The sequence below is a fragment of the Amblyomma americanum genome, chromosome 5, assembly GCF_052857255.1.
Source record: "Amblyomma americanum isolate KBUSLIRL-KWMA chromosome 5, ASM5285725v1, whole genome shotgun sequence".
NCBI lineage: Eukaryota > Metazoa > Arthropoda > Arachnida > Ixodida > Ixodidae > Amblyomma > Amblyomma americanum.
Window position 1 is genome coordinate 25,034,666 of NC_135501.1, and position 26,113 is coordinate 25,060,778.

Consider the following 26,113-nt stretch of genomic DNA (forward strand, 5'->3'; position numbering starts at 1 on the left):
CGTTTGAACCGCACCCTCGGCGACATGCTGGCGATGTATGTCGCTTCCGACCATTGTAACTGGGACCGCGTTCTCCCTTTTGTCACATACGCTTATAACTCCGCTTCTCAAGCCACCACCGGGTTCTTTCCGTACTTTCTCCTGTACGACCGTTAGCCTTCTTGCACAATGGACACCATTCTACTCTACCGCCCTGATGTTTCCGAATTTACAACTCTTTCCCAAGCCGCAACTTATGCCGAATAATGTTGACAGCTTGCCCGGTCCTTCACTTCTTACGCTCAGCAGCTGCAGAAAAGCACCCGTGATCCCCCTGCACTTCCTCCCGTTTGCCTTCCTGACTCTTTGGTCTGGCTCTGGGTACCCCCCTCAGGTCCCGGCAATTCCTCCAAACTTGCTAGCAAGTACCAGGGACCCTACCGTATTCTTCAGTAGACATCCCCCGTCAATTACCTCATCGAACACCTTACGTCATCCCCTGATCATCGTCGCCGAGGCCGCGCCATTGTATACACGACCCGTCTCAAACCATACTACGACCCCGCCATCGTCACATCGATCTAGGCCGCCAGGATGGCGCCCTTTCGCCTGGGGGAACTCGTAAGACTGGCCTTCGGCTTTGGAATCTTCAGAGGCTGCCGCTTAACGAAGACGACGACTAGAAGCGCCGAACGCTCCGAAGGTCGAGCACCGAACGCTCCGTCCGTCGTGCGCGCTCTAAACTGACGGCTGCATCTGGTCGGCACCTGGACTGTACCGCTGATTGTTCGCGACGCTGTGCTTTGCAGGACGTTCCTTATTACAGTAGTATTTTATTTGGCCATATTATGCAATTTGCCCTCGAGGTGCGGCTTAAGGAGGAAGACGAAGCATGCCTGCTGACGAGACCTGCAGACTGAAAAACACATCGAACACGGTGGCCAAATGGAATAAGAAAAACCAGACATTCAATACACCGAACAAAAATTATCGCAGTAGAAATAGGGAACACTGATAAACATTGAAAAAGATACTGAACAACATTTGGCAGTAAACAAAAACACTTTCATAATATCCACATTCGGGTAAAAAGCAGTTCGCAATCTAGGAGCAAGACATGTGCTGGTAATTATTTGCACTGGAACATGTTGAAAACTGCTCCAGCATATGAAATTCACTTCATCTCTACACCTGTGAACTATCAAAGAGCACTTGGTTTTCTCTTATGTACAACATGATTTCCGCTAATAATATTAATGTGACACTCAACGAATTTGTTTCACAAATAGCTTACACCACATACTCGAGTCAGGGTAGCCTTAGACGTTAATGAACCAAATTATTAGGCAGGCTTTCGTAAAAGATATTTCGTATTAGAAATAGATCATATTCACTCTGTTCATCAGGTGATAGAGAAACGCGCAGAATATAACCAAACCCTATTTAGAGCATTAATTGTTTTCGAGAAAGCATTTGACTCAGTGGTAATCTCGGCGTTCATACAGGAATTGCGGAATCAGGGTGTATATGAGCCTTATGTCAAAATACTTGGATATATATATATATATATATATATATATATATATATATATATATATATATATATATATATATATATATATATATATATATATATATATATATATATATAAGGAAAGGCGCCAGGCAAAGGGACACGATCTCGCCAATGCTATCCATTGCCTGTTTAGAGGAGGTATTCCGAGGCCTGAATAATCCTAAATAATCTGCGATTCGCTGATGTCATTGCATTGCTGAGTCACTCAGGAGATGAACTGCAATGCATGATCGATGAGTTAGACAGGCAGAGGAAAACGGTGGGTCTAAAAATTAACACGCAGAAAAGCAAAGTAAAGCTCAAAAGGCTAGCAAGGGAACAGCAGTTCAAATTTGGAAGCGAGGTGCTGGAAGTAGTAAAGGAATACCTCTACCTATGGCAGGTAGTGACAGCTGATCCGGATCAAGAGAGGGAAATAACTAGAAAAATAAGAAAAATAAGAATGGGTTGGAGCGCATATGGCAGGTTTTCATGAATCAGTTTCTCAGATCATGAATAGCAGTTTACCAATATTCCTCAAGAGAAAAGTGTACAACAGCTGTATCTTACCGGTACTCACCTACGGGGCTGAAACGTGCAGGCCAACGAAAAATGTTCAGCTTAAATTAAGGACAACACAGCGAGCCATGGAAAGAAAAATGACAGGTGTTACGTTAAGAGACTGGAAGCTGGCAGAGTGGGTGAGAGAACAAACGCGGGTTAATGATACCCTAGTCGAAATCAAGAGGAAGAAATGGGCTTGGGTATGGCTTGTAATGGGAAGGCAAGATAACTGCTGGTCCTTAATGGCAACAGACTGGATTGCAAGGGCAGGGAAGCGTAGCAGGGGGCGGGAGAAAGTTTTGTTTTTCACTATGGTATTTGTTGCCTTAGCTAATGTTGCATATACAGGAATAATCTTTTATGCACCTGCTTGTTTTCCTAATATGGTTTGTTTTAAGTCAATCTGCCAACTTCCCTCTCCAATGCCTGTACCTTCCTAAGGGTAAAAATAATTAAATAGCTGATCAAATAAATAAGTGAAGGGTGCAAAAATTATGAGGACCGACGTTTGAGCATGTCGGTAATTTTGGTTATAGTACTGTTTTAAAAATTATAACGCAGCCGCCGCGGTGGCTCAGTGGTTGTGGCAGGAGGCTGCTGACCCGAAAGAGGCGGGTTCGATCCCAGCCGTGGCGGTCGAATTTCGATGTAGGCGAAATGCTAGAGGTCCGTGTACTGTGCGATTTCAGTGCACGTTGAAGAACCCCAGTTGGTCGAAATTTCCGGAGCCCTTAAATATGGCGTTCCTCATAGCCTGTGTCGCTTTGAGACGTTAAACGCACAAAACCTAAACCTAAACTGAACATTATAACAACATTTAGAACGCCTAATGCTGTCTTGTATTCATGGTATGAGTTAAAAAATAACTATAAATTTAGCAGAAAGGTTAGATTGAAAGTTTAGCATACATTACGATGCAACACACAACGCCATTTGTTTAACACAGCAGTGTATCGTTGCCGTGCTCCAGCTACTCACACAATTTGATATCGCTATTATAATGTTCTGCGCTACCTGGGAAGCAGGCCTTGATTGAAACAGCTGCTCGCTTCGCTTTGCAAGCGATTGTCTGCGCGCCCTTCGGGTCGAGGGCAACAATCTTGTTCCAATAGTTGAGACCCTCAAAAGCTTCCAGTAAGAGTTGCTGGCTACAAACCGAGAGTGTATTCTGCATTATTTGAATCTCATATCAAGGGTTGAAAGTCAGATTGCAATAGAATAGCATTAACCAACAAGCTTTTGGTGCTGCGAAATTTACCCTAAAAGCCATTGCAAAACTTCTTGCAGTATCCCCTTCTGGCAGCCTATATCCAAAATGCAGCACAACGAAAACATCCTCTTTCTACTATTTGCGTAGCCTCTAACCGCAAGCCTCTAAGCAAACGCAGAGTGCTGTTCCCGGATGGTGCCAGTGCCTTGAACGCCACGCCACATCTGGCCACCCAACAAGTGGTCGTACCGGTCGCGGCACAGGCCCCATTCGCGTGGCCGGCTTCCGACGACGAGCCTGGTGTGAGCGGGGGCCCGGCAGTCCTTGGAGCCGCGTGAGTCGCTGCATCAGCCGCCCTCTGCACCGGCATCGTCGCCATCTTCACGGGAGCTGTGCCGGCGGGTGCAGCGCTGTACATACGCAATGACTGAGAGGCTGCGGATGGCCGAGCATCGGTCATTGCCTGCACCGGACAGTCAACACACCTCAGGCAAAAGAAAGTAAAGGTCCTCGTACGCTGTCGCTATTATGAAAACAACATCGAAGATAGGTGCGCGTGTGAGAACTGTGGAACCTCGTGCTTAACGCCGCAGGAGGCCATATCCCAAAATAGATGTCTTTCTCAGTTTGCGGCTCCGCACTAATAATGTTTGTTGTTCTCATCCCTTCTTCAACGCTTGTTCATCTATGACATGGCCTTTTATACATGCCATGGATTATCAGATACAAAAAAAATCTATAATATGATAATCGAGGGTTTCTGGAATTCTCTGTCACAAAATATCCCGCCTTATATTGCCCGAAATAAAGAGCAATGTTTTATTCCTTTTTGCGGCACAAACTACAAACGCTGCGTTTCAACATGCCCCGCTTACTACACCAACTACAGTCTATGAATATTGGTTCTACAAAAACAACTTGTTTGAAATTCGAGCCATTTTTAACATAAAAAGGAAACATTGTTAGCGCCTATTTTTTTCAATTCATATCAAAACATTTCGACATGTATATAATGTACGTTCAAAAAGCGTTGTGGGAAGTTTTAGCCGATCGTTTGATATTTGCAATGTAGTGCGCCTCATTTTCCCGTTGTATGTCATGTAAAGTGTGTCCGGGAGTCCCTGAAGTTATCTCCCATCAGTTTTTGCCCGGACCTACACACATCTGAGCTGTAAATAAACTTGAACTTGCACGTGGAGAAGCGCGTTGATGCACTATTACGCTGCTAGTGAGGGGCGGAATTCTAATAGCTCAGTGGGTAGCGTAGTCGAGCGTTTGACGGAATCCCGTCTGGCGAGGAGGGAACATAATAACCGAAAAGAGGAGCACTTTTTGGCGAGTGCTCCTCTTTTCTGCTATTACTCAGTGGGTAGAGTGGTATCCGGCGAATGCAACGTGGCTTCCTCAGTCCTAGTCCCTGCTATTGTAGCGGCAGCAGAGATGGGTTGTTTGCGAAGGTCGGGACGCGAACAAACCTCATACCGTAGCGACGGCGTTGTGGAAACATCCTTTAAAGCGCCCTCTATTGTTCTGCTAAGTAGTACTAAGACATGGCGCCTACTTCCAGAAGAATGTACGCCTGCCACAAACATATAGCACTCGGTTAAGTTGCTTTACAGGCAGAGAAAGAATGAGGACACAGGACAGGCGCCGGCCCAGTAAGCGCATCCAGCATGGACGCCGAAGACAGGTATATTATTTTTTACCCCATGATCGGCTCTGTATACCGTCAAGTCATGCGTCATGGACGAAAACGGCGAAATGAGGCTTGTGAAGGAGTCCGGTGTTTCTGCAGGACCATTCTTGAAATTATTGACAGCGTACCTTGGTTCCACCATTATAGGTTGGGGAGGTAAGCTCTTTGTACAGAAGTCCGTGGTTTGCATGGGGTCGCCTGTTGCACCTATCCTGAGCAGTATTTTTTTAGCGAACTTCATAGTGAGCTGAACCACAGATTGGAAGGTATGCTCAAGGGCATCTTTCGCTGCGTTGACGAATCTTTAGTCTTAGTCTACAGAGCTGGTTTCAGCTACCGCGTCGTTAACATTCTATATATGTCTTTAAGGAGTGCTGCTCAGGGCTCAGTTTCACCTTTGAGGTGCCGGAAGAAGATGAATTGAAGTTTTTAGATATTAAGCTACCTGTTAATCCGGCACATACCTGCTGGCAGTACTGTACCAGGTAAAAAAAAAACACCGATCCTCAACTATATTTTCGAGCACTGAAAACTTGCGAATGATGGCATTACAATTTTTATCTGCAGCCTAGCCTTGAAAACTCGTGCATAGATACTATGCTCGACAGCGTTGATGCACAGATGTCGAGATCGGTGGAAGAAGGCTATCCAAGTAACGTCACAGTATAGCCATGTGCCAAGTTATTGAAATGAGCTAAAGACCATTCACCTCCGAACAATAAAAATAAAAGCTCTGAAAAATATACTGCCATTTCCAATTCGCACCGAATGTTCCATAGGTTAAAGCACGTGGCAAATAAATATGATATGAGAGTAACCTTATCCGCCCCGCTAATACTAGGAAGATTATGCCCCCTTGTGCAAAGAAAGGCAGAACATGTCGATTGCGATTCCCGGTCTTGCAACATTAAGCACAGAGCGAAGTTCGTACGATGTGAATCTGTCATCGTGTACAAGATTCCCTTCCTGCGTGGTCTTATCTGCAAAGGGAAGACGGAACATTGTCTGAATATCCGCCCGAGAGAGCACAAAAATGATATCTCATCTGGAGTGGGTGAGCACGACCGCGAATACAAAAACTGCCGCCCTACCTTTGAGGATACCCAAGTCCTGTTTCGTCACCCGCAACCAGATACCACAGAGGTGATGGAAGCATACTGCATCGCCTCGTATTATAATTGCCTCAGCACGCGATCACTATCGGCATTAATAAATAGCTTATCTCCGGCGATGTTCTTGTTCTTTTTTGAATTTGAACTGATTATTTTTGTCATAATAATAATAATAATAATTGGTTCATGGGGAAAGGAAATGGCGCAGTATCTGTCTCATATATCGTTAGACACCTGAACCACGCCGTAAGGGAATGGTAAAGGAGGGAGTGAAGGAAGCAAGGAAGAGAGAGGTGCCGTAGTGGAGGGCTCCGGACTAATTTCGACCACCTGGGGATCTTTAACGTGCACTGACAATGCACAGCACACGGACGCCTTAGCGTTTTTCCTCCATAAAAACGCAGCCGCCGCGGTCGGGTTCGAACTCGGGAACTCCGGATCAGTAGTCGAGCGCCCTAACCACTGAGCCACCGCGGCGGGTTTTGTCATAACGTAGCTTTTCGCATTTAAGCAGTCGTGGTGTTTCAGTAAGCCAGTTGTCCGGACGGCGCGTGTCCTGCGTCCTCTTTTTATAGCGATAGCTACACTACGCCAGCCACTTCGCGAGGTCAGCGCGGCTGCGCGCTTAGCCGTGGCACCACCGCTCCGCCAGCTGTGCGCATGCGCAGAGTGACGTCATAGTTCGGAGCTGGTGTGCGTGCCGCGCTCCTTGAGCTAGAGCTAGCTAAGTTGCGAGTCAAGCCAAAAGGCCGAAGACGCAAGCCCAAATGTTGGTGGGACGAGGAGGTCAAGAAGGCGATTGAGAAACGTAAGGAAGCGTCCAGGGAACACAGATATTCCAAGAAGAGGGGGAACTAGAATTTCAAGTAGACAGAAAATGGGATACCTTCATAAAGTGTAGAAGGGAAGCATCCTATTTGATTACTTACAAAATTAGAAGAAACGGTGCCGCTTCAAATGAACGTGAACACTTCAAATGAAAAAAAAAATCGTGATAGTGATACGTAAAAAAAATTGATCAGTGTCAGGTGCAAATAGCTATACCTGCTGGTAAACGCTTTGCGACTTGCTTCGGCTTTTGTTTACTGTATGCGGCTAAACTGTGGTCATGCATGCGCTGTAGGCAAATATAAATTGTGATTTGAGAAGCTGAAAAATGGTGCATGGAGCTTAACTGAGGACACGGCATTTTGCCAGATTATTTGCCACGTGAGGAATAAGAGAGGGAATTCGCACAAGAGACAAAACATTGTTTAAGGTATCAACTCATTACCATGTGAAGGGAACTCCAGAGCACGAGTAAGGGTCCAATGACTGTGTTGGGGTGTCATGTCCTTGTCTGTTTCGTTGCTTCCCGTCTAAACGATATGCGAGCCTGTAGCAACATCCTAATCGCGTCGCTGCGCCAGCCGATGCGCTCATCTCTTGAAAGCAGTTTCCAGAGAAAATGTGCGAACGTCTGCCTGGTGATCAGTTTTCTTGCCGTTTAAATTATGCTTTATAATTGCTTTTTTGTAGTGCTCTCAAGGCCCGACAGCATTACACAGAGAAAGGGGCACAAAAAACCATGGGTGCAGTTCTTGAAAGTGTCAGCATTGGTTATGGTTCCGATCGAGGCAGGTAGGTGGTTCCACTCGTCGCAGATTCCAAACCAACCCTATGGACTTGATAGGAGACTTCGCTTCGAAACCGCTCGTCTGGAGTTCTTTATAATGCGAGAATTTGCAGGTGAAATACACAGCCAGTTCTGAACTTCGAGTCGACCGAAAGGCTACCGTCCGGACAGGCGTCCAAAATTATGAAAGTACCAGCCTATCGGTCTCCCGTGTCAGCGTTGTAAACAAAATTTTCGAAGGCACTGATGGCTGCTTACATGCCGGAATGTGAAAGCACGCGTTTTTAGGAAAGGAAGCGTTTTTGATGAAAGGAAAGGACGCAGTAGCTCTCAGATCTATATTTACATGACGTCAGCGCTCTTTAACCATACCAACCACATTGTCGTGATGTCAGGGAGCAGCGTTTGCCATGGTAACCATATTTCGTGACGCGACCTGGGGCGCTTCCATTGTGGCAGTTCGTGATACCTTTTGCCACTTTATTTTACTTAATCTATTCAATTTTATTTAATATTTACTACTTAGCACTTTTTATTCTTTCCTCACCCTTTTATTTGTCATCTCGTTTCTTGCACTATTTAGACGTTCGCGGCGGTTTTGACATAAATACACTATATCAACGTTCATGGCTATTTTTATTCCAAGTGCATTTTTTGCTTTAATTATTTACCTAATTATACCACTCCACCATATTTTTCCCACAGTGAGGCCTCATCACACACTATGTAACACAACCAATCTTTTCCACTTATACCTTTACAGAACGAAACAATCATGCGGAGAAGCTTTTGCTGACGCGACCTAGCTAAGCTTGGGCATTAATAATCACTGACAGTAAACATTGAAAGTTTTAAGCCAATTGTGCTCAGTTGTATATTCGTCATTTACTGATGTTTGCACTTGCCCAGTTTCCAGTGGCGCGCCTGCCAGGCATACCGTACTAATGCCAAACTTTTCTACTGGGGTGCGGATACTCAATTCTGAGGTTGTGCCCGGCTTTAAAGCCGGCTCTTCAGCATATATTCAGAAGAAAGCCTTTCTAGACTTATGAGTGGCGTGGGCAGGATGTTTCACACTTTCACCAATCCATAGCCAATCCACAGCTACCCAACAAGACAAACCATAACTCGCAAACCAATCCTTAGTCCTATTGATAATCCAAAAAGGCACGAATGTCAATGAAGAAAAATGAGAAAATTTGGGTCTGGGCGGGAATCGAACCCGTTCCTGAGGGGTGCGAGACGACGACGCTTTCACCGCGCCACGATGGATTTTTATTTTGCCTAATGCATGCAAATAGTGCCGAAAAAAATTGGCGGTGGTTTAGCTGTGGTTAAACCTGGAGTGACGCGATAGCTACAGCTGGCTGAGTGGAACTTCGTCACGTGACGAACCACGTGAAGAACCACGTGATAAGCCACGGCGCCGGCCCGCCGGCAGCTGCTCAGCACCACGTGACCAACCATGGTACAGCGTGGCGGCGCAGCCACAGGGTGGCGAGCAGCCACCGGATGGCGAGCAGCCACCGGGTGGCAGCGCCGCCACGCTGAAGGCTCGAAATGCTACCGTATTGTAGCTATCGCTGCAAAAATCTATGCATGCTTACGCTACAAAACACCAGGCCACCATACCCCTGCACGATCCCACCTTACAAAACATCAAAAGTCTGGGAGGCACACACATGAATCCAGATGGGGGAGCCAGCTAGGCGGCTCTTCCAGGGCAGCATATACTCCCCGTTTGAAGCTGAATACAGGTGCGTATAGTGAGTGCAAAGTTGTCTTAGAAGCGTACATGAGTAATTCTGAGTGTATAAATTACAGATGTTGCATTTAACAGAGTACCAAAGTACGTTTACGGTAAATTTATTTCTGGGATGGATGGATGGATGGATGGATGGATGGATGGATGGATGGATGGATGGATGGATGGATGGATGGATGGATGGATGGATGGATGGATGGATGGATGGATGGATTGACGGACGGACGAACGGATGGACGGACGGACAGATGGACAGACGGATGGATGGATGGACAAATAGATGGGTGGGTGGATTGATGGATGGCTGAGGCGAAACCATCTAAATCGGGCGGTGGCTCAAGTCACCTACCCATGACTCGTGAAATTTCACTCTTGCCTTGATTTTACTATTATTATCCTTATTTATTATTATCATTTATTTTTATTGCAGCGATAGCAACATTACGGTAGCATTTCGAGCCTTCAACATGGCGGCGCGCAATCCTGTGGCTGCGCCGCCACGCTGTCACGTGGTGCCGAGCAGTTGCCGGCGGCGCGGCGCCATGGCTGATCACGTGTATCGTTACACGTGGTTGGTCGCGTGATCAAGTTACATTCGGCCAGCTGTAGGTATCGCGTCCCTCCAGGTTTTAACGAGAACTAAACCACCGCCAGTATATTTTTGTTATTTTTTCGCTTGGTTAGTTCTAACCGCCTGAAGCCTACTTCTCCTTCACTGTACTTAAACGCAATGCTTTGAATAAATCAGTCCTGCTGCTTGCCACTGTAGAGCGACGCCCTTTACAGAAAAGTGTCAAGTGTTCAGCCATTTCCTCCTCCTCTTCACACCTTTGGCATAAGGTGTCTATCTCGTGGTACCTTACTCGATATGCGTCAGCCTTGCTTGGCCTCTCGTAGAGTTATTACGCGACATTCACTGAGAACAGAACCCCCCCCCCCCCCCCCCCCCCGGCGCCATCGTAATCTATACGACGCTGGCCCATAAGATGGCGGCATTAAGCAAGAACAAACGCTCTTTCATTACCGCATGCTTAATTTTTATTTACAGTGCACCCTGCAGCGCCGAAGAATTTTAGCAGGGGATTGGGCACAGCATAAGGTGACGAGTACGTGAATATAATCACACCAAAAGGGAGGAATGACAAACGTTCACTGCATCATGATCAGTGGAACAGAAGAAAAAAAACTTGCATGCTCTTTAGGACAAAGCGTACGGTCAGTGGTTTAAAAGAATAGTGCAATTACAAATCACTGATTAGACTTATACATCTCGGGGAGTACCCACAACTTTAACCGGCAACTTATTCCTCAGAAATACTACGAGAAAAAAAATTCGCAGTGGTTTAGCTCTGGTTAAAGCTGCAGTGACGCGATAGCTGCAGCTGACTGAGTTGAACTTGGTCATGTGACCAACCACGTAAAGATGCACGGGATCAGCCACGGCGCCGCATCGCCGGCAACTGCCCCGCACCACGTGACCCACCACGTGACCGCGTGGCGGCGCAGCCACAGGGTGGCGTCGCCGCCACACTGAAGGCTCGAAATGCTGCCATAATGTAGCTATCGCTGCAAAAAGAATACTTCATGTAGCCTGTTTTGCAGGAAATTTTGAAACTCTGGTCTCTTCTGTTTGAAACAGAAAGGGGTGGTATGAGGTATGCAAGCTTGTCAATGTCTGTCGACTCAGTGTATATTGCATGCAATTGTTTCAGGCGGTGCTTCTAGTGTCTTGTGTGTAGCGATGCTAGTCCGACGTGTTCCTTTATTTTTGTAACGCTTTAGTGTCCGGCGTACTTGGGCTATCTCAAGTGCCGGCTTGAATTTTTTTTATCCAGGGGAACGATGCATCAGCCATCTTGGCGCACTCGTGCCACAATGCCTATAGCATTTCGCTGCACAGCCCAAGCCTTAGAGTAGCGATGACAGCGATCGATATTTAGGGAGGCCTGCTACTTACGAAATTCTCGCTGGGGGGCACGCGGAGCCCGTAGCTGCAGGTGGTTGACATCGTACTCTATTATTATTTATTATTTTACAGGTACTGCCAGCCTTACTATCAGGCCTTAGGTAAAAGTGGACAACACAAATCAACAAATTCAAGAACATCAAAATCAGCAAACAAGATACAGGACGCTGCATAATAAAAAAAAACAGAAGACACTATTTACAACATGAATGTCATTTTTGTAGGGGGAGGCACATGTCACTCAGGATTTATGCGCAAGTGCACAGAGGAATGACGAAACCGTTGGACAGTCAACCGTGTCGGCGGATAACGCATTGCAATCGCAAATAGTGCGCGGAAAAAAGGAATTTTTAAATGCGTTAGTCCTGCACGAAAAATCTAGGACTTTTTTGGTGTGATATGAGCGTGTAGAGCGGCGGTTAGCTGGCAGAATGTATAAACTTTTGTCTATTCCCAACTGGTTATGATAGAGTAAATAGAAAAATTTCAGCCTATCCCGGTAGCGTATCAATGTGAGACTTTCCAGTTCTGCAGCTTCTAGAAGTAATGATGGGGGCGTGCGCCAGCTGTATGAGTTGAAGATGAACGTTGCTGATTTTCTTTGAACTTTCTCAAGTTTGGTAATATTAGATTGTGTATGTGGATCCTCTTCAAAAGACAAAAACCTTGTCGAGCCAGAGATCCCGCGATATGCATAGCCAGAACTGGCTTTGTGTAACCCACCCAGCTAGCTGCTTTTGCAGGAGACTTGTTCGGAAAACCATTGTGCAGCGAGGATGGTAAGAACTAATTCGTTGCCATCACTCACAGCGCTTACAACCAAGAAAGCGAAGCGGAGCTCTTGAGAGGCATTTTGTGCTAATGTTGTTGCTTGCCTAGAAAGTATGATATCTTTGTGTACAAGCGGCCATTCCACCTTGAAAACGATAATTTAAAAGTTCTTGCACTCTGTCATTACATGTGCAATTCGTATGCCAGGAATTGTTTACCCGCCGCGACGTGTTAACGTGCAACAACCTACTGTATAGTGCCCTTAGCGTTCGCTTACTGAACCGAAGGCCGCGGCGGTAGGAATTCGATGGAGGCAAAATGGAAATAGAGCCGTGTGCTGTGCGATATAAGGGCACGCTGAAGAACCCCCGAGTGGACTACACTAATCTGGAGCCCTCCAATACGGCGTTCCCATCTGTCGCTCCGGGACGTTGCACCGCACATAGCCCATATAAAACGCGAAACGTGGACAATTTCAATCAGCCGATATAGGCAAGCCTGCCAGTAAAAGAAGGGAGTCGCTGCAATGGCTGAAGTGACATAGACAGTACACGGCAGACAGACGGCAAGAAAATGGTATTCTCGGGGACAAAAATCAAAAAGGGCAGCGGTGGAGAGCTTCAGTATACTAGACAACGTTTTGACAAGAGGACTTGACTTCGCATGGGCAAGAGCGGTAAGGCAATGATTCACCATCATCATCATCAGCCTGACTAAGCCCACAGAAAGCAAAGGCCCCTCCCATGTTTCTCCAATTAACCCTGCTCTTTGCCAGCTGTGGCCACCGTATCTTCGCAAACGTCTTAATCTCATCCGCCCACCTAACTTCCTGCCGCCCCCTGCTACGGTCGCCTTCTCTTGCCTTCTACGTTACCCTTAAAGGGGCCATGACAGCCTATTTTCACGCATACCCTACTTATCGCCTTTAATTCCCAACAGGTGAAATTACAATTCCCATTTTTTTCAGCTGATTCTGTGTGGTAAATATTTTTAAAACGAATTTTTTTCGCTTCTTTTGTGAACTGCCTGCTGGTCTGGCAACCTCTGACCATTGACGTCACGTGAGCATGCCCGCGTCATCTGCTGCGAGCTGTTGAGGTGTTTACATGCACACCGTAGACAGCGGTCGCTCGAAAAGTTTTTTCTTTAAGCTTAGCGAAATGCATTTTCCGTGTTCTCTTTTGTGAAGCCTTCAACTTAGTGCGTGAGCAGAGTGATCCTTGGGAAGGCGGACTTGCTCGTTGGGCCCATTTTCCGATTGTTGAGGAAACAGAAATCGAAGGACCCCTGATTTATTATTTACGCTCAGAAGCATGCTGTTCGTATATTATGAGTGTGGTCTCTTTCGAGCAATCAGGTGCTCCCGTATGTGAAAAGCGGCACGTGCTGTGCATTCCTTCGCCGTTGTGCGCAGTGAAAGCCGCGGCGTTTTGTAACTATAGCTACAAAGTCTTGTCCGCTATTCATCGGCTCGATAATTAAACCCAAATTATCAAAAGGTGGCACTACAGTAACGTTGAGGCACGAAAGGAGCAGAGAAAATTTCCGAGTGCGACGACTTCCCCGCTGCATGTACTCGTTTGTAAGTCGAGCCGCCGCGGTGGCTGAGTGGTTACGGCGCTCGGCTGCTGGCCCGAAAGACGCGGGTTCGATCCCTGCCGCGGCGGTCGAATTTCGATGGAGGCAAAATTCCAGAGGCCCGTGTACTGTGCGATGTCAGTGCACGTTAAAGAACCCCAGGTGGTTGAAATTTCCGGAGCCCTTCACTACGGCGTCCCTCATAGCCTGAGTCGCTTTGGGACGTTAAACCCCTATAAACTAAACTAAACTAAACTCGTTTGTAAGTCGAACATACAGTACATTACCTTCGAGGGCCCTTTTGCAGGAACTTAGCCGCTTGCAAAACCCTACGCGACTCGAATGCTTTCACTGCCTGCACGGATGAATATTCGCCGCCGTCTAAATGAGTGCTTGAAAATAATAGTACTGCATTTAGCATTTCGCTTTGCGCAAGCATTGCTCCCGAGAAGTGCGACGATTACAACTGCAGCCCCACGCTGAGGTTGTTTACATAGCTGTGAGCAAACAGTACTACTCGTTTGCGTGGCATGAAACGCAAGGTGGGTTCTCCTTATCCTAAATATTATGTACTCTTGCTCAGAAATTGCACTTTTACTCATTTGCACACCATGATAACACTGCAATAAGCGCCGATGATGCTATATCGCCTGCTTGGGAAACGCTTCGCGTACGATACAGGCGCTTCGTGCTAATTGTATCTGCTTTCTCTTATGTCACCAAAATTTAATTTTAGATCGTTTTGGCTAAAAATACGTTCGGACATTACTTGAATTAATGAAAACAACCAGACTTGTTGCCCACAGTAGACGCCGACGGCAGCTGCTCGCTGCCTTCTGCACATGCTATGCAGACCGGGTCACATATCGGCACTCCCCCTTATTGTACTCGCGTCCTGCGGTGTAGGCAGTCGTCGCTTTGAGGTTACTGTAGCCAAAACTACGCTAGCGACAGCGACAGGGGACACGCTGACAACTCCGGCTAAGGCAATTTTGTGACTTTTTACAGTTGGCATCGGCAGCGCTTGACCTGCGCGTAGCACTGTGTGGCCTGCTGCAGTCGGCGAAGCCATATCAGAGGACCATCGATTACGAAGCGGAATGACCTTATCATAGCCGTGGTGAAGCCTGCCGGGAGCCACGCCCACCTGCAACACGGACTATAAAGAAGACACGGCACGCATCTGCGGGCATTTTGGCAGCGACAGGGGACACGCTGATAACTCCGGCTAAGGCAATTTTGTGACTTTTTACAGTTGGCATCGGCAGCGCTTGACCTGCGCGTAGCACTGTGTGGCCTGCTGCAGTCGGCGAAGCCATATCAGAGGACCATCGATTACGAAGCGGAATGACCTTATCATAGCCGTGGTGAAGCCTGCCGGGAGCCACGCCCACCTGCAACACGGACTATAAAGAAGACACGGCACGCATCTGCGGGCATTTTGGCAGCGACAGGGGACACGCTGACAACTCCGGCTAAGGCAATTTTGTGACTTTTTACAGTTGGCATCGGCAGCGCTTGACCTGCGCGTAGCACTGTGTGGCCTGCTGCAGTCGGCGAAGCCATATCAGAGGACCATCGATTACGAAGCGGAATGACCTTATCATAGCCGTGGTGAAGCCTGCCGGGAGCCACGCCCACCTGCAACACGGACTATAAAGAAGACACGGCACGCATCTCCGGGCATTTTGGCAGCGACAGGGGACACGCTGACAACTCCGGCTAAGGCAATTTTGTGACTTTTTACAGGTCAGCCTTCTTTTTCTTGTACCGATTGCGCGGTTCACTTCGTGTGTTCTCTGTTGCTGCCAGAAACTTGTGCTGTAAACATGGGTGATGATTTGATATGTTTGACATGTTCAACAGAAATAGACAAGGATGAATCCTACCTGAAGTGTAATGAGTGCAATTATGTCTATCACTTGGGGAAATGCACTGGTATCGCCGAAGCTCAGTTTAACAGCATGAGGGAAACGACAAAAAAGGCATGGCGATGCCAGACGTGCCGAGTAGGGCGATCACGAGGTGCATCGAAGAAAGCTAGTTCCTCAGAGGCTGCAGATGAGACTAACGAAATGTCCCACATTAGTCTAGCTCTTGTGGACATACAGGAAAAACTTGCAACCCTTCTGAGTCTGAAGAGCACCGTCGAAAACATCGAACAAGCTGTGCAATTAATGTCTGACAAGTACGACCAGATTCTCGTGGACTCAGCACGTCATGAAACAGAAATCAAGGAAATTAAGGCTAGGGTTGAAAAACTTGAACAGCAGGACACAGTGGGAGTGCAAACTATGCAAGAACAGCTAAATGACCTTGAATGGAGGAACCGTAAGCAAAACCTAGAGATTCACGGAGTCGCAGAGAGTGAACAGGAAAATATGCTTGACAAAATCAACGCTCTCGCTGAGACAATTGATGCTCCAGAGTTAGCCAAGCATGAAGTTGTAGCCATTCACCGCCTTCCGGCAAAGCCCGGTAGGGTTCCTGGCATTATACTCCGCTTCGCCAGACAAGACACACGAGAAGAATGGTTTGAGAAGAGGCGTGCCTTAAGCACCCACTCATCGCAGGTTTACATACAAGAGAACTTGACAAAGCACTCACGGGAACTACTTTTTGAAGCGAAGAAATGGGCCAAAGAGCACGACTTCCAGTATGTGTGGCACAGAAATGCTAGGATTTTTCTACGGCGCAGAGACGGAGAGCGTGCATGGCGCATCCAGGCTTTGAACGAACTGAACAAAGTTGCAAGAAGTGGCCCTCGATAGTTCCACGTTAGTGCTTTTATTTTGTTTCCCTCAGATTCTGCCATGGATACACAATATGTTTCTCTGAATAACTTTGACACTTCTGTAGGCAAAGACTCACTCGTCCTTTAAAATATTTCATGCTAACATGCAATCTGCTCGAAATAAAAGCACGCCACTTGAGGTTCTTCTCAGTCAAATTAAGACCCAGTTTAATATACTCATGTTGACAGAAACATGGTATCGGCACGAAGATGAGGCACTTTGTACGGCGGAATATCAGGCATGTAATCTCAACCGAAGTTACGGCAGAGGAGGCGGTGTTTCCATGCTGATAAGGAAGGACATAAAATACGAATTGCTGACAGCTTTCACGGAATCAACAACAGATTTTGAGGTATTGTCTTTACGTTGCAACAAGATGGTTCTTGTTGTGGTATATAGACCCCCCGAAGGAAACTTGCCAGTTTTCTTCGATTTTCTTGAGTCCCTTTTCTCTTACGTTAATGACTGCGAACTTGGCCTTGTTTGCGGGGGAGATTTCAACCTAAACATGCTTGAAACAACTTCAGGTCGTATCAAAGAATTTAAGCTGTTGCTTGAAGCACAAAATATAAGAAACACCATTTACCTTGCAACACGAATTACATCCAGCACATCAACACTGCTTGACTTATTCTTAACTAATTACACAGCCAATAAAACTAAATCAGGTGTCCTTGTATGCGATCTCAGTGATCATCTTCCTATTTTTATATGTGTGAAGCCTCTAGAAAAGGGAAAAAAAGTAAATCGCGTAGTTACCTACCAGCAAATTTTACCAGCGCAATTAGACCAATTTCGGGATGAACTAAATAAGGAGGACTGGTCACACGTTCTAGAATCAGATGATCCTAATGTTTCCTTCTGCTTATTCACAGATAGGTTCAATGAGCTTTACAGAAAACATTTTCCTTTCCGAACTATTAGAGTGTCTAGGAAGATCAGGAAACCTTGGATAAACGATCACCTATGGTGTAAAATTAGAGTTAAGAATGACTTGTTCTATAGGTTTATACAGACCCGAGATATGGCTAAGCTGAAAGAATTTAAACAATATAGAAATTGTCTTAATAAAGAAATAAAGCTAAAAGTGCCTATTTTGAAAACTATTTTAATGCAATCAAGCATGACTGCAAGTCTACTTGGCGAAAACTCAATGATGTTCTTGGCCGTTCATCAATTTCGGGCTCGGTTAGCGAGCTAAAGATAAATGCCGCGACGGTATCTGGCCATGCCTTAGCGGATGCATTCAACGACCACTTTGCCAATTTACCTGTACCAGCATTACCTAATCATGATCATGCAAAGTCCCTCAATAAAGAATATCCTAGTAGTATTTTCCTGAATCCTGTTACCCCCAATGAAGTGTACTTAACAATGATGCAACTAAAAAATTCAACCAGTTGTGATGTCCATGACGTGAAAATCAAGCCCGTAAAGTATGTCCTCGATGTTATATCACCTATCCTGTCATACATTTTTAATTTGTGCATAAGCTCTGGAGTCTTTCCTAATGACATGCAAATAGCAAAAGTACGAGCTATACACAAGAAAGGTGATCATAACAATCTTAATAACTATCGCCCAGTTTCTATTCTTCCCGTGTTTTCTAAAGGGTTAGAAAAACTTATTCTAATACGCTTTGAAACGTTTTTTGAAAAAATGAATAGCATAACTGATTCCCAGTACGGTTTTCGGAAATTTCGTTCTACCCAACTTGCCTTGCTTGACCAGAAAGAATACATTTTAACCAATATAGATAGTAAAAGGTATGTAGTAGGCATATTTCTGGATTTTACCAAGGCATTTGACTACCTCAACCGAAATCTCCTCCTCGAAAAATTAAAAAATTACGGTGTTCGCGGGCTACCATTTGAGCTAATTAAATCATACCTCTCAAATCGCGTACAATATGTTGAGCTAAATGGTTATTCTTCAAGCGTGACTTGTACTAAATCAGGAGTCCCGCAAGGAAGTATCTTGGGGCCATTTTTATTTAATATATACTTAAATGACATTGTGAACGTGGATATGCAGACTAAGTTCGTCATCTATGCCGATGACACTAGCATTTTTTGTGCTTCCGATAAATGTACAGAATTGTTTAGCACTGCAAATTCCGTGTTAGCTAAAGTAAGTGATTGGGCAAAACACAATGGACTAATAATTAATAGCCTGAAATCAAAAGCGATCGTTTTCCGCGCGAAACCAAGACTAGTTCCGTCTGAGTTAAGACTTAAGTTGAATGGTTCGGAGATAGATGTTGTCGACGAATTTAAAACACTAGGGGTTATTTTTACAGAAACGATGTCCTGGAACAAGCACACAGAATATATAGCCTCAAAAATCGCGAGTGTAGTTGGGATTCTCCACAGAAACAAATATTTTCTACCGAAAAATGTCATGATGCTTCTATACAACTCTCTTTTTCTGTCTTACTTAAATTACTGCATACTCGTGTGGGGAACGACCACAATGACCGGTATCCAGAAACTTAGCAGACTACAGAGTAAGGCAGTTAGAGTCATTACACACTCTGCCCATGATTCTAATGTACAGCCATTATTCCACAAGCTGGGCCTATTACACATTAAAGAGATGTACAAGTACAACCTATGTCTCGCATTAATTCGAGAAAGGAGGCAAAATAGCACAATCCTAACAAAATTAGCACAACTAGCCGTTAAAAGTTCGTCAGGTCACTTCACAAGAAATCCAGAATACTGGAAAGTTGGCTCCTGCAGAACAAATTACGCTGCACAAACCCTAAAACACCGCATTCCTTCGGTCTTAAACTCCTATTTGTCTGAAGATGTAGACATTTTAGCGCTGAATTCTACGCAGCTTAAGAATATTTTTCTTCAATAAAACGCAAACTGTATGTAACCGCTATTAATATTGTATAATTCATAGAGATGTTCTGTTGTTAGTCGTGAAATCTGATGTATCACTTTTTCGGTAACCATGTTCAAATTCCATGTTCAATTAACCATGTTCAATGTACCTTCCTGAGATTTTTTATTAATTTTTTATTATTATTTTTTTTCATGTTTTGTTGCCATGTATTGTTACAATAGGCATTTCTTCATTTAGTCGTGTCAAAACGACTGTTCTTCTGACATGCTTTTTGTTGTTAAATGTTTGTCAAGTGCCACCTGTCGTTTTCATATAGGTGGGCGGGGACCAGTCAAGCTGCGGTTGCAGCTTTTAGCCCCGTCTCCCTCCATCTTTTTTTTTGATGGAAAATAAAGTTTATCTTATTTGCAGGCGCTAAAACATGCGAATTCGCTCTCCACTATCGCCGAAATTGCACACACGAATCCTGCGTACTCGCTAGGCCTCGTCACGAAAGGGGCCGGCGGTCCACCACCGACCGAAATTCAAGAATATGGCAAAAGTTCCTCACTGATTAGTAAGAAAGTGTTAAAGTAGTGTTAATGTAGCCGCTCGTTTCGCTTTTTACGGTACGGATATGGCACACATGCGCAGTTTTTCCGGCCGTCGCCTCACCGGGAGTGAACCTTTCGTTCGGCCGCACAAGCCCACGCGACGGCGACGAGCGGCACCGTCGTGCGGCGTTTGCTGCCCGTGTCGCTTGCCTCGCCGATCGGTTCTATTCACATGCACTGATTGAAAGCACATCTTCGCTGGTGCACGCACATCGCATATGTCGCCGTGGCTAGCATGAGGTCCAAAAGCTTTAAAATTCATAACAGTATAAATGTCATACCAACTAGTCCCCCACCACACTCTTCTGGTTTCCACTAAGCTGACACTTAACATTACTAAGATACGCGGTCGTTGATCGCGCTGGCGTCGTCGCCGGTAAAGCGCGACAGACCAGTGCGTCAGCGACGGCATTTGCATACCAACCAGCCCACAGACCTCGATCGCCGTCGCATCGGCCTATAGTGTGACCGGACCTTACCTATAGCGAAGAAAAACTGCGCTACGGTTATCGCTTTTGCGGCACCAGTCACTCATATATGGGGGACGACTGCTACTTCGACCGCCCGCGAAAGTACAGGAGAGAATGAGACCTCGCTTCACACATTGCAGCGACGAGAGCAGACGACGTTGCTCCGTACATGTGCTAGTGGCGTCAGGAGAGCGGTCAATATGGCGGTCGCTGCCGGTGGGAGGAGTCTCTCGGTCTCAATTTCGATCGCATTTTTTTGAATATACAGCACGTTCATGGCAGCCAAAATTCGGAAATTCAATCATAAGCTCTTGTATTAGTTACTGGAGCACAAAACTGCAATAAGAATAACGACCATGTCATGGCTCCTTTAAGGACCAGCGGTTATCTTGCCTTCGCATTACACGCCCTGACCAAGCCCATTTATTCCTCCCTAGATTCCTACTAGGATTTAACTAATAGGCGTTTCTTCTCACCCACTCTGCCCCGCTTCCGGTACGCTACAGCTATCATTTTTGTTTTTATACTTCGCCGCGTTGTCCTTAACTTAAGCTGAATCTTTTTCGTTAGCGTCCAAGTTTCTGCCCCATAGGTGAGCCCCGGTAAGATACAGCTGTTGTATACTTTTGTCTTGAGGGATACTGGTAAACTGCTATTCATGGTTTGGTTTGGTTTAGGGGAGTTATCGTCCCAAAGCTACTCAGGCTATGAGGGACGCCGCAGTTTTAAAAGGGCTCAGGAAATTTTGGCCACCTGAGGTTCTTCAGCATGCAGTGACACCACACAGTGCACGGGCCTCTAGAATTTCGCCTCCATCGAAATTCGACCCCCGCGGCAGGGGTCGAACCCGCACATTTCGGATCAGCAGCCGAGCGTCATAACCACTGAGCCACCGTGGCGGCCCAAACTGATATCCATGATCTCAGAGAACCTGCCATGTGTTCTCCACCTCATTCGTATTCCTCTAGTTATTTTCCTCTCATGAAACGTATCAGCGGTCACTACCTGCCCTAAGTAGACGTATTCCTTTACCACTTCCAGCACCTCGCTACCATTTGTGAACTGCTCTTTCCTTGCGAGATTGTTGAAAATTACTTTGGTTTTCTGCATGTTAATTTTTCGTCCCACCGTTCTGCTCTGCCTGCATTACTTGCTGATCACGATTTTCCGTTCATCTGCTGGTGGACTTAGCAAGGCGATGTCATAGCGATCGCAGATCTCTTAGCTATTCTCCATTAACTGCTGTCCCCAACTGTTCACAATCCAAGTCTCTCAATCGCTCCTGTAAACGGGCGGTGAGTAGCATTGGTGAGTTCATGTCCCCTTCCTGACGCGCTTCCTTATTGGAAATTATATTTAATGCAGACTTTATGAAGGACTATGTTAGCTGCTTTGTCTTTCAGTAATTCTTTCAGTAATGTGTATCTTTCAGTAATTTCACATGACTCTTCTGCAGCCTGATTCCGCAATGTCTGCGTAACTGATGAAGTGAGGTTTAAATAGGGGCTTCATCCTGAGGAGGAAGTACATATGGGAAGAAGTTGAGAGCGTGAAGCACAAAGGAGAGCAAGGCAACGGACTTGAAAGAGCTGCTTTGCAGGCGTGATGGCTTTGACATGTCGCAGGGTAATCCAAGTCTCTCAATCGCTCCTGTAAACGGGCGGTGAGTAGCATTGGTGAGTTCATGTCCCCTTCCTGACGCGCTTCCTTATTGGAAGTTGCATTTAATGCAGACTTTATGAAGGACTATGTTAGCTGCTTTGTCTTTCAGTAATTCTTTCAGTAATTTCACATGACTCTTCTGCAGCCTGATTCCGCAATGTCTGCGTAACTGATGAAGTGAGGTTTAAATAGGGGCTTCATCCTGAGGAGGAAGTACATGGGAAGAAGTTGAGAGCGTGAAGCACAAAGGAGAGCAAGGCAACGGACTTGAAAGAGCTGCTTTGCAGGCGTGATGGCTTTGACATGTCGCAGGGTAAAGAGGAGGTTGGTAGGTTTAAAAAGCCGGAAAGCCAGTGAATGATTCCTCCTGTTGCAGCCACTGTGCGTGGACAACAGCTTTTTCATGTTACGTTCCCCACGTTGCCGTCCTATCCACTACACGTCGCCGCCGCCGCGTCGCCGTTACCGAAGTGAAGGCCCTACTTAAACCCTGGAAAATACAACCGTACTTGCCTAGACGAAACATAAGTCCTCTTGTCGAAACGTTGGCTAGCGGACTGAGGCAGTCCAACCCGACCCATGATCATTCTGTTTTGATGTACTCCACATGCTATGAAAATCGCTGCAATTTAGCAGATAAATAGAGCCTCGGCGCGCATAATAGTCACACTCTTCTGGGAAGGCTTTGGTCCTAAAGGCACAGTAACTGAAGAAATGACGAATACACCAGAAAATAAATAAACGCCCGCCTAGTACTTGCCAGTCGGTGTAGATCATACCGTTGTAGGCGGAAGCCACGTGCCTAATGGCAGTCGAGCCCAATTAACGGCCGCATTTAAAACAAACTCTTCCTTATTATAAGCAAGGGTAAAGCTACCGCCACCAAAATATGTATTAGGGCTACGGCACTGCGTCTCAGGTAGAACGAATATACGGCCGCACCACTTGGATATACCGATCGAGGAAGCGCCGTAACTTAAATACAAACTCCCACCAAAGCGGAGAACGAAGAGCATATGCCAACTCCCGTGATCTCTAGGAACATATCGACAATATCTCCTCTAAAAAACTACAATAAAAGTGTGGATTTGCAACTGCAGTTAACCAAAGGCTGAGCACTCCCCGTGAGGCTACAAGGCGATACGGTGCGTGCATGTGTGCCCGAAGGCCTAAAAAGGAAGCAGAAGCAGGGTAAGCAAGAAGCGGGGGCAGCGCTCCAACCGACGCTGCTGCACACGGCCGGTGATCAACCAATGACAGCGGTTTGAGAATTTTAAATACCAGTCACGGGGTATGCCTTGCTGGCCCACTCGGTCATGTCGCTTGCATAGATAACAGGGAAAGTTGTTGGTTCGAACTTGTATGCATAATGGCTCCGTCCTGTCTGTTTCTTTTTTCGTCCCTTTTCATTCGCGCGGTTGCATTACGCATATATGTGGCTTGCATCGCCTGCCCGTTCGGACCTACCTCTTCAGCGCAGCTGCCGCGTGCAGGCAAAACACTAACAGCAGACGTTCTGGACACACATGATTTGTGGTGGCTTCCAGCCTCACCGCTCCATCCTTGTGGAGGACTAAAGACGAAGGTGCCGACCTACTACAGGTTGCCATGGACTTATAAAGAGTTATTAGTATTATCGGGTCCCTAAAGCAGCTCATTTGCTGTTAGTGGCTGTGCCAGGAGCACATGAATCCGGTGGAGAGCTTAGAAAGCAGCTTCGTGACGACCGCTTTCAAGAAAAAGAAATCCACAACATATGTTTGAAGAAACAACACTCCCCCACGTACTACCAATTTCGGATGCAACGAACGTAATTCACGAGACCGACAGGTTCGTTATACCTCTATTGTGTCTTTAAGAAACGTTATAACGGTGAAGTACATGTCAGTGCGGGTTAACTAACAGGTACCGAAAGGCGCTGTTGCGAATCCATGACTGCCGTTTTAGCACAGCGCAGTATACAAGCCTGCAGAACCGTTTCACAGTCGTCGTGAGCTGAGGCTGGACACATGTGTAGGACGGGTCGGCCACGACCGTAAAAGGTTCAGTTTAGTAGGGTGAGAACATTTCACGGTCAAAACCGAGCACATGCACTGCCTTTAAGTAGCTTGGAAGGTGGCAGTAAATGTGCCTCGTCGAACATTACCTAGATACATTGCACCGAAAAGCATCCAAGGACCACTCAACAGTTGGGTTAATAAACGTTCAGAAAAGACGCTGAACTCTATAAAAGCTAAATTTCAAGTTTAGTCATTTACGTTACTTTTTTACAGCGTTATTTATTGCCTCAGGGCATAAGGGGAGGTGGGAAGAAAAGAGAAAATAAAGAAAAGAGTGGGTTGGTGTTAAATAAAGCAGTCAGTGCCCGGGTCAGTGCATGCATATTTATCAACCACATCAAGTGCAGCCAGTAGCCTGGCCACTGCCATGTTTCGCCCCTCAGGGGCCCAAGCAGTGCAGTTTCCGAACCCAAAGGGTCAAGTTCTGGAAAACAATGAAGATTCTGTAGTAGCCATAAAGGTGTAAATTTTTGTAGCAACGCATAAACGTAACTCGCACTGCAACACGGGAATGAACAAACGAATGCGACACATCTGGCACAAAACATGCGAAGGCAATTGTGTGCTGGCTTCACTGAAGAAAAAACGATGTTCGCCATCTCAACTATATCTTTGCAAGCACTGCGTGTACTAAGAGTTGATCATTCCCCTATGCCGACGAGTTCCCGCCGGTGATAAATGAGTATGCGCGTCCTCCTAGTCTGATGCTCGGCTTATCTGGGGTGAAAAGCTTGAATATGGAATCTCTTACTTCGCTTTGAGTAGAAGAAAATTCCTTGCGGCATGGCGCTCTTTGCTTAAGTTCTCATTGCGCTCCAAAAACCGAAATCTTGATCAATAAGATTATTATTATATTATACTTCAAACTAAATACTGGCATTAGCTCATAAATGTCGTCAGGCAAGCCAATCTGAGCAGTTTCGGTGTCTCGAAGGATTATAAGGAGGCACTGCCGTAAAAAAAGCAAGAAACGGAAATCCCCCAAAAGATGCTTTGCATGTAATGTAGTTTCTTTGTTTTTCACCCGTTGGCATCAGTGGTCCTCCCTGTCCAATAGACGGGGGCCTTAGTTTCTGAATTAATTGCTTCATTCATTTGCTTTTCTTGGACAACCACCAATGATAACCGTTTCCGTTCTGGTGGCTAACCCGTGAGCCAGATTAGCGTCTAGGCAACAAACTAACCGTGGCGGTGGTCTGGAGCATAGCTGGCGTCTCTTCTGGGCTGGGCGGTACGCCGTGGCCGCACACCTTCCGGCGGCTTTGTCGCGCTGTGACCTCCAGTTTATAGGCGGCCTCCACAATGCAGCGCTCCTTATGCGTTTGAGCGCCATCGCACCCGGCCGAAGACGTGCTCGACAAACGGCGGCTGCCGCGGAGACGTTGCGTGGATACCGGCGTGCCCGCTACTACGGTAGAGGCGGGGACAAGCGCGTGAACGGAGGGCGTCGCTGCGGCGGGGGCGTCGATGGCCTCACACGGACTCCGGTGCCGAACAGGAGCTTGGTCAAGGCGCCCCTGAGAGACTGATGCGCCTCGTTTCTTCGGTGGTGGCTTCTCGGTCATGGCGTCAGCAGCGTCTTGGGCAGTTGAGACACAATTCTGTGGAACGGCAAGCGCCAGGAGGTCTTCTTCTTCTGGCTCGTGTCTTCGCTTGGCGCGTGTCATGAGCGGTAGCTGACCGCAGTTCGGTGCGCTGGCGCTGGTGCAAATGGCGTGTCTCGCTGTTCAGCTTGGTCGTTCGACTCGGGCGCGGTCATGAAGCGCGCCAGGTGCAAAAAGAAAAGCGTGCAGCCTGTCCCAACACCGACAGCAGTTGCCAGCATGAAATGTTTTGAAGAAATTATGATGTAAGCTGGACGAGTCGGTA

The 26,113-nt window shown here is 46.5% G+C and overlaps 1 protein-coding gene across 1 annotated transcript in view; it reads right to left on the reverse strand.

Moving 5' to 3' along the window:
- The window catches only part of LOC144133746 (uncharacterized), a 62,418-nt gene extending 36,507 nt beyond the window's left edge, over positions 1 to 25,911 (reverse strand). The window contains exons 1-2 of the mRNA XM_077666868.1: positions 25,429 to 25,911; positions 3,558 to 3,771 (exon numbers count right to left, since the gene is read on the reverse strand). Coding sequence (XP_077522994.1) covers positions 3,558 to 3,771; positions 25,429 to 25,911 — 697 coding nt within the window. The remainder of the gene's footprint in view (positions 1 to 3,557; positions 3,772 to 25,428) is intronic.
- Between the last annotated feature and the right edge of the window lie 202 nt (positions 25,912 to 26,113).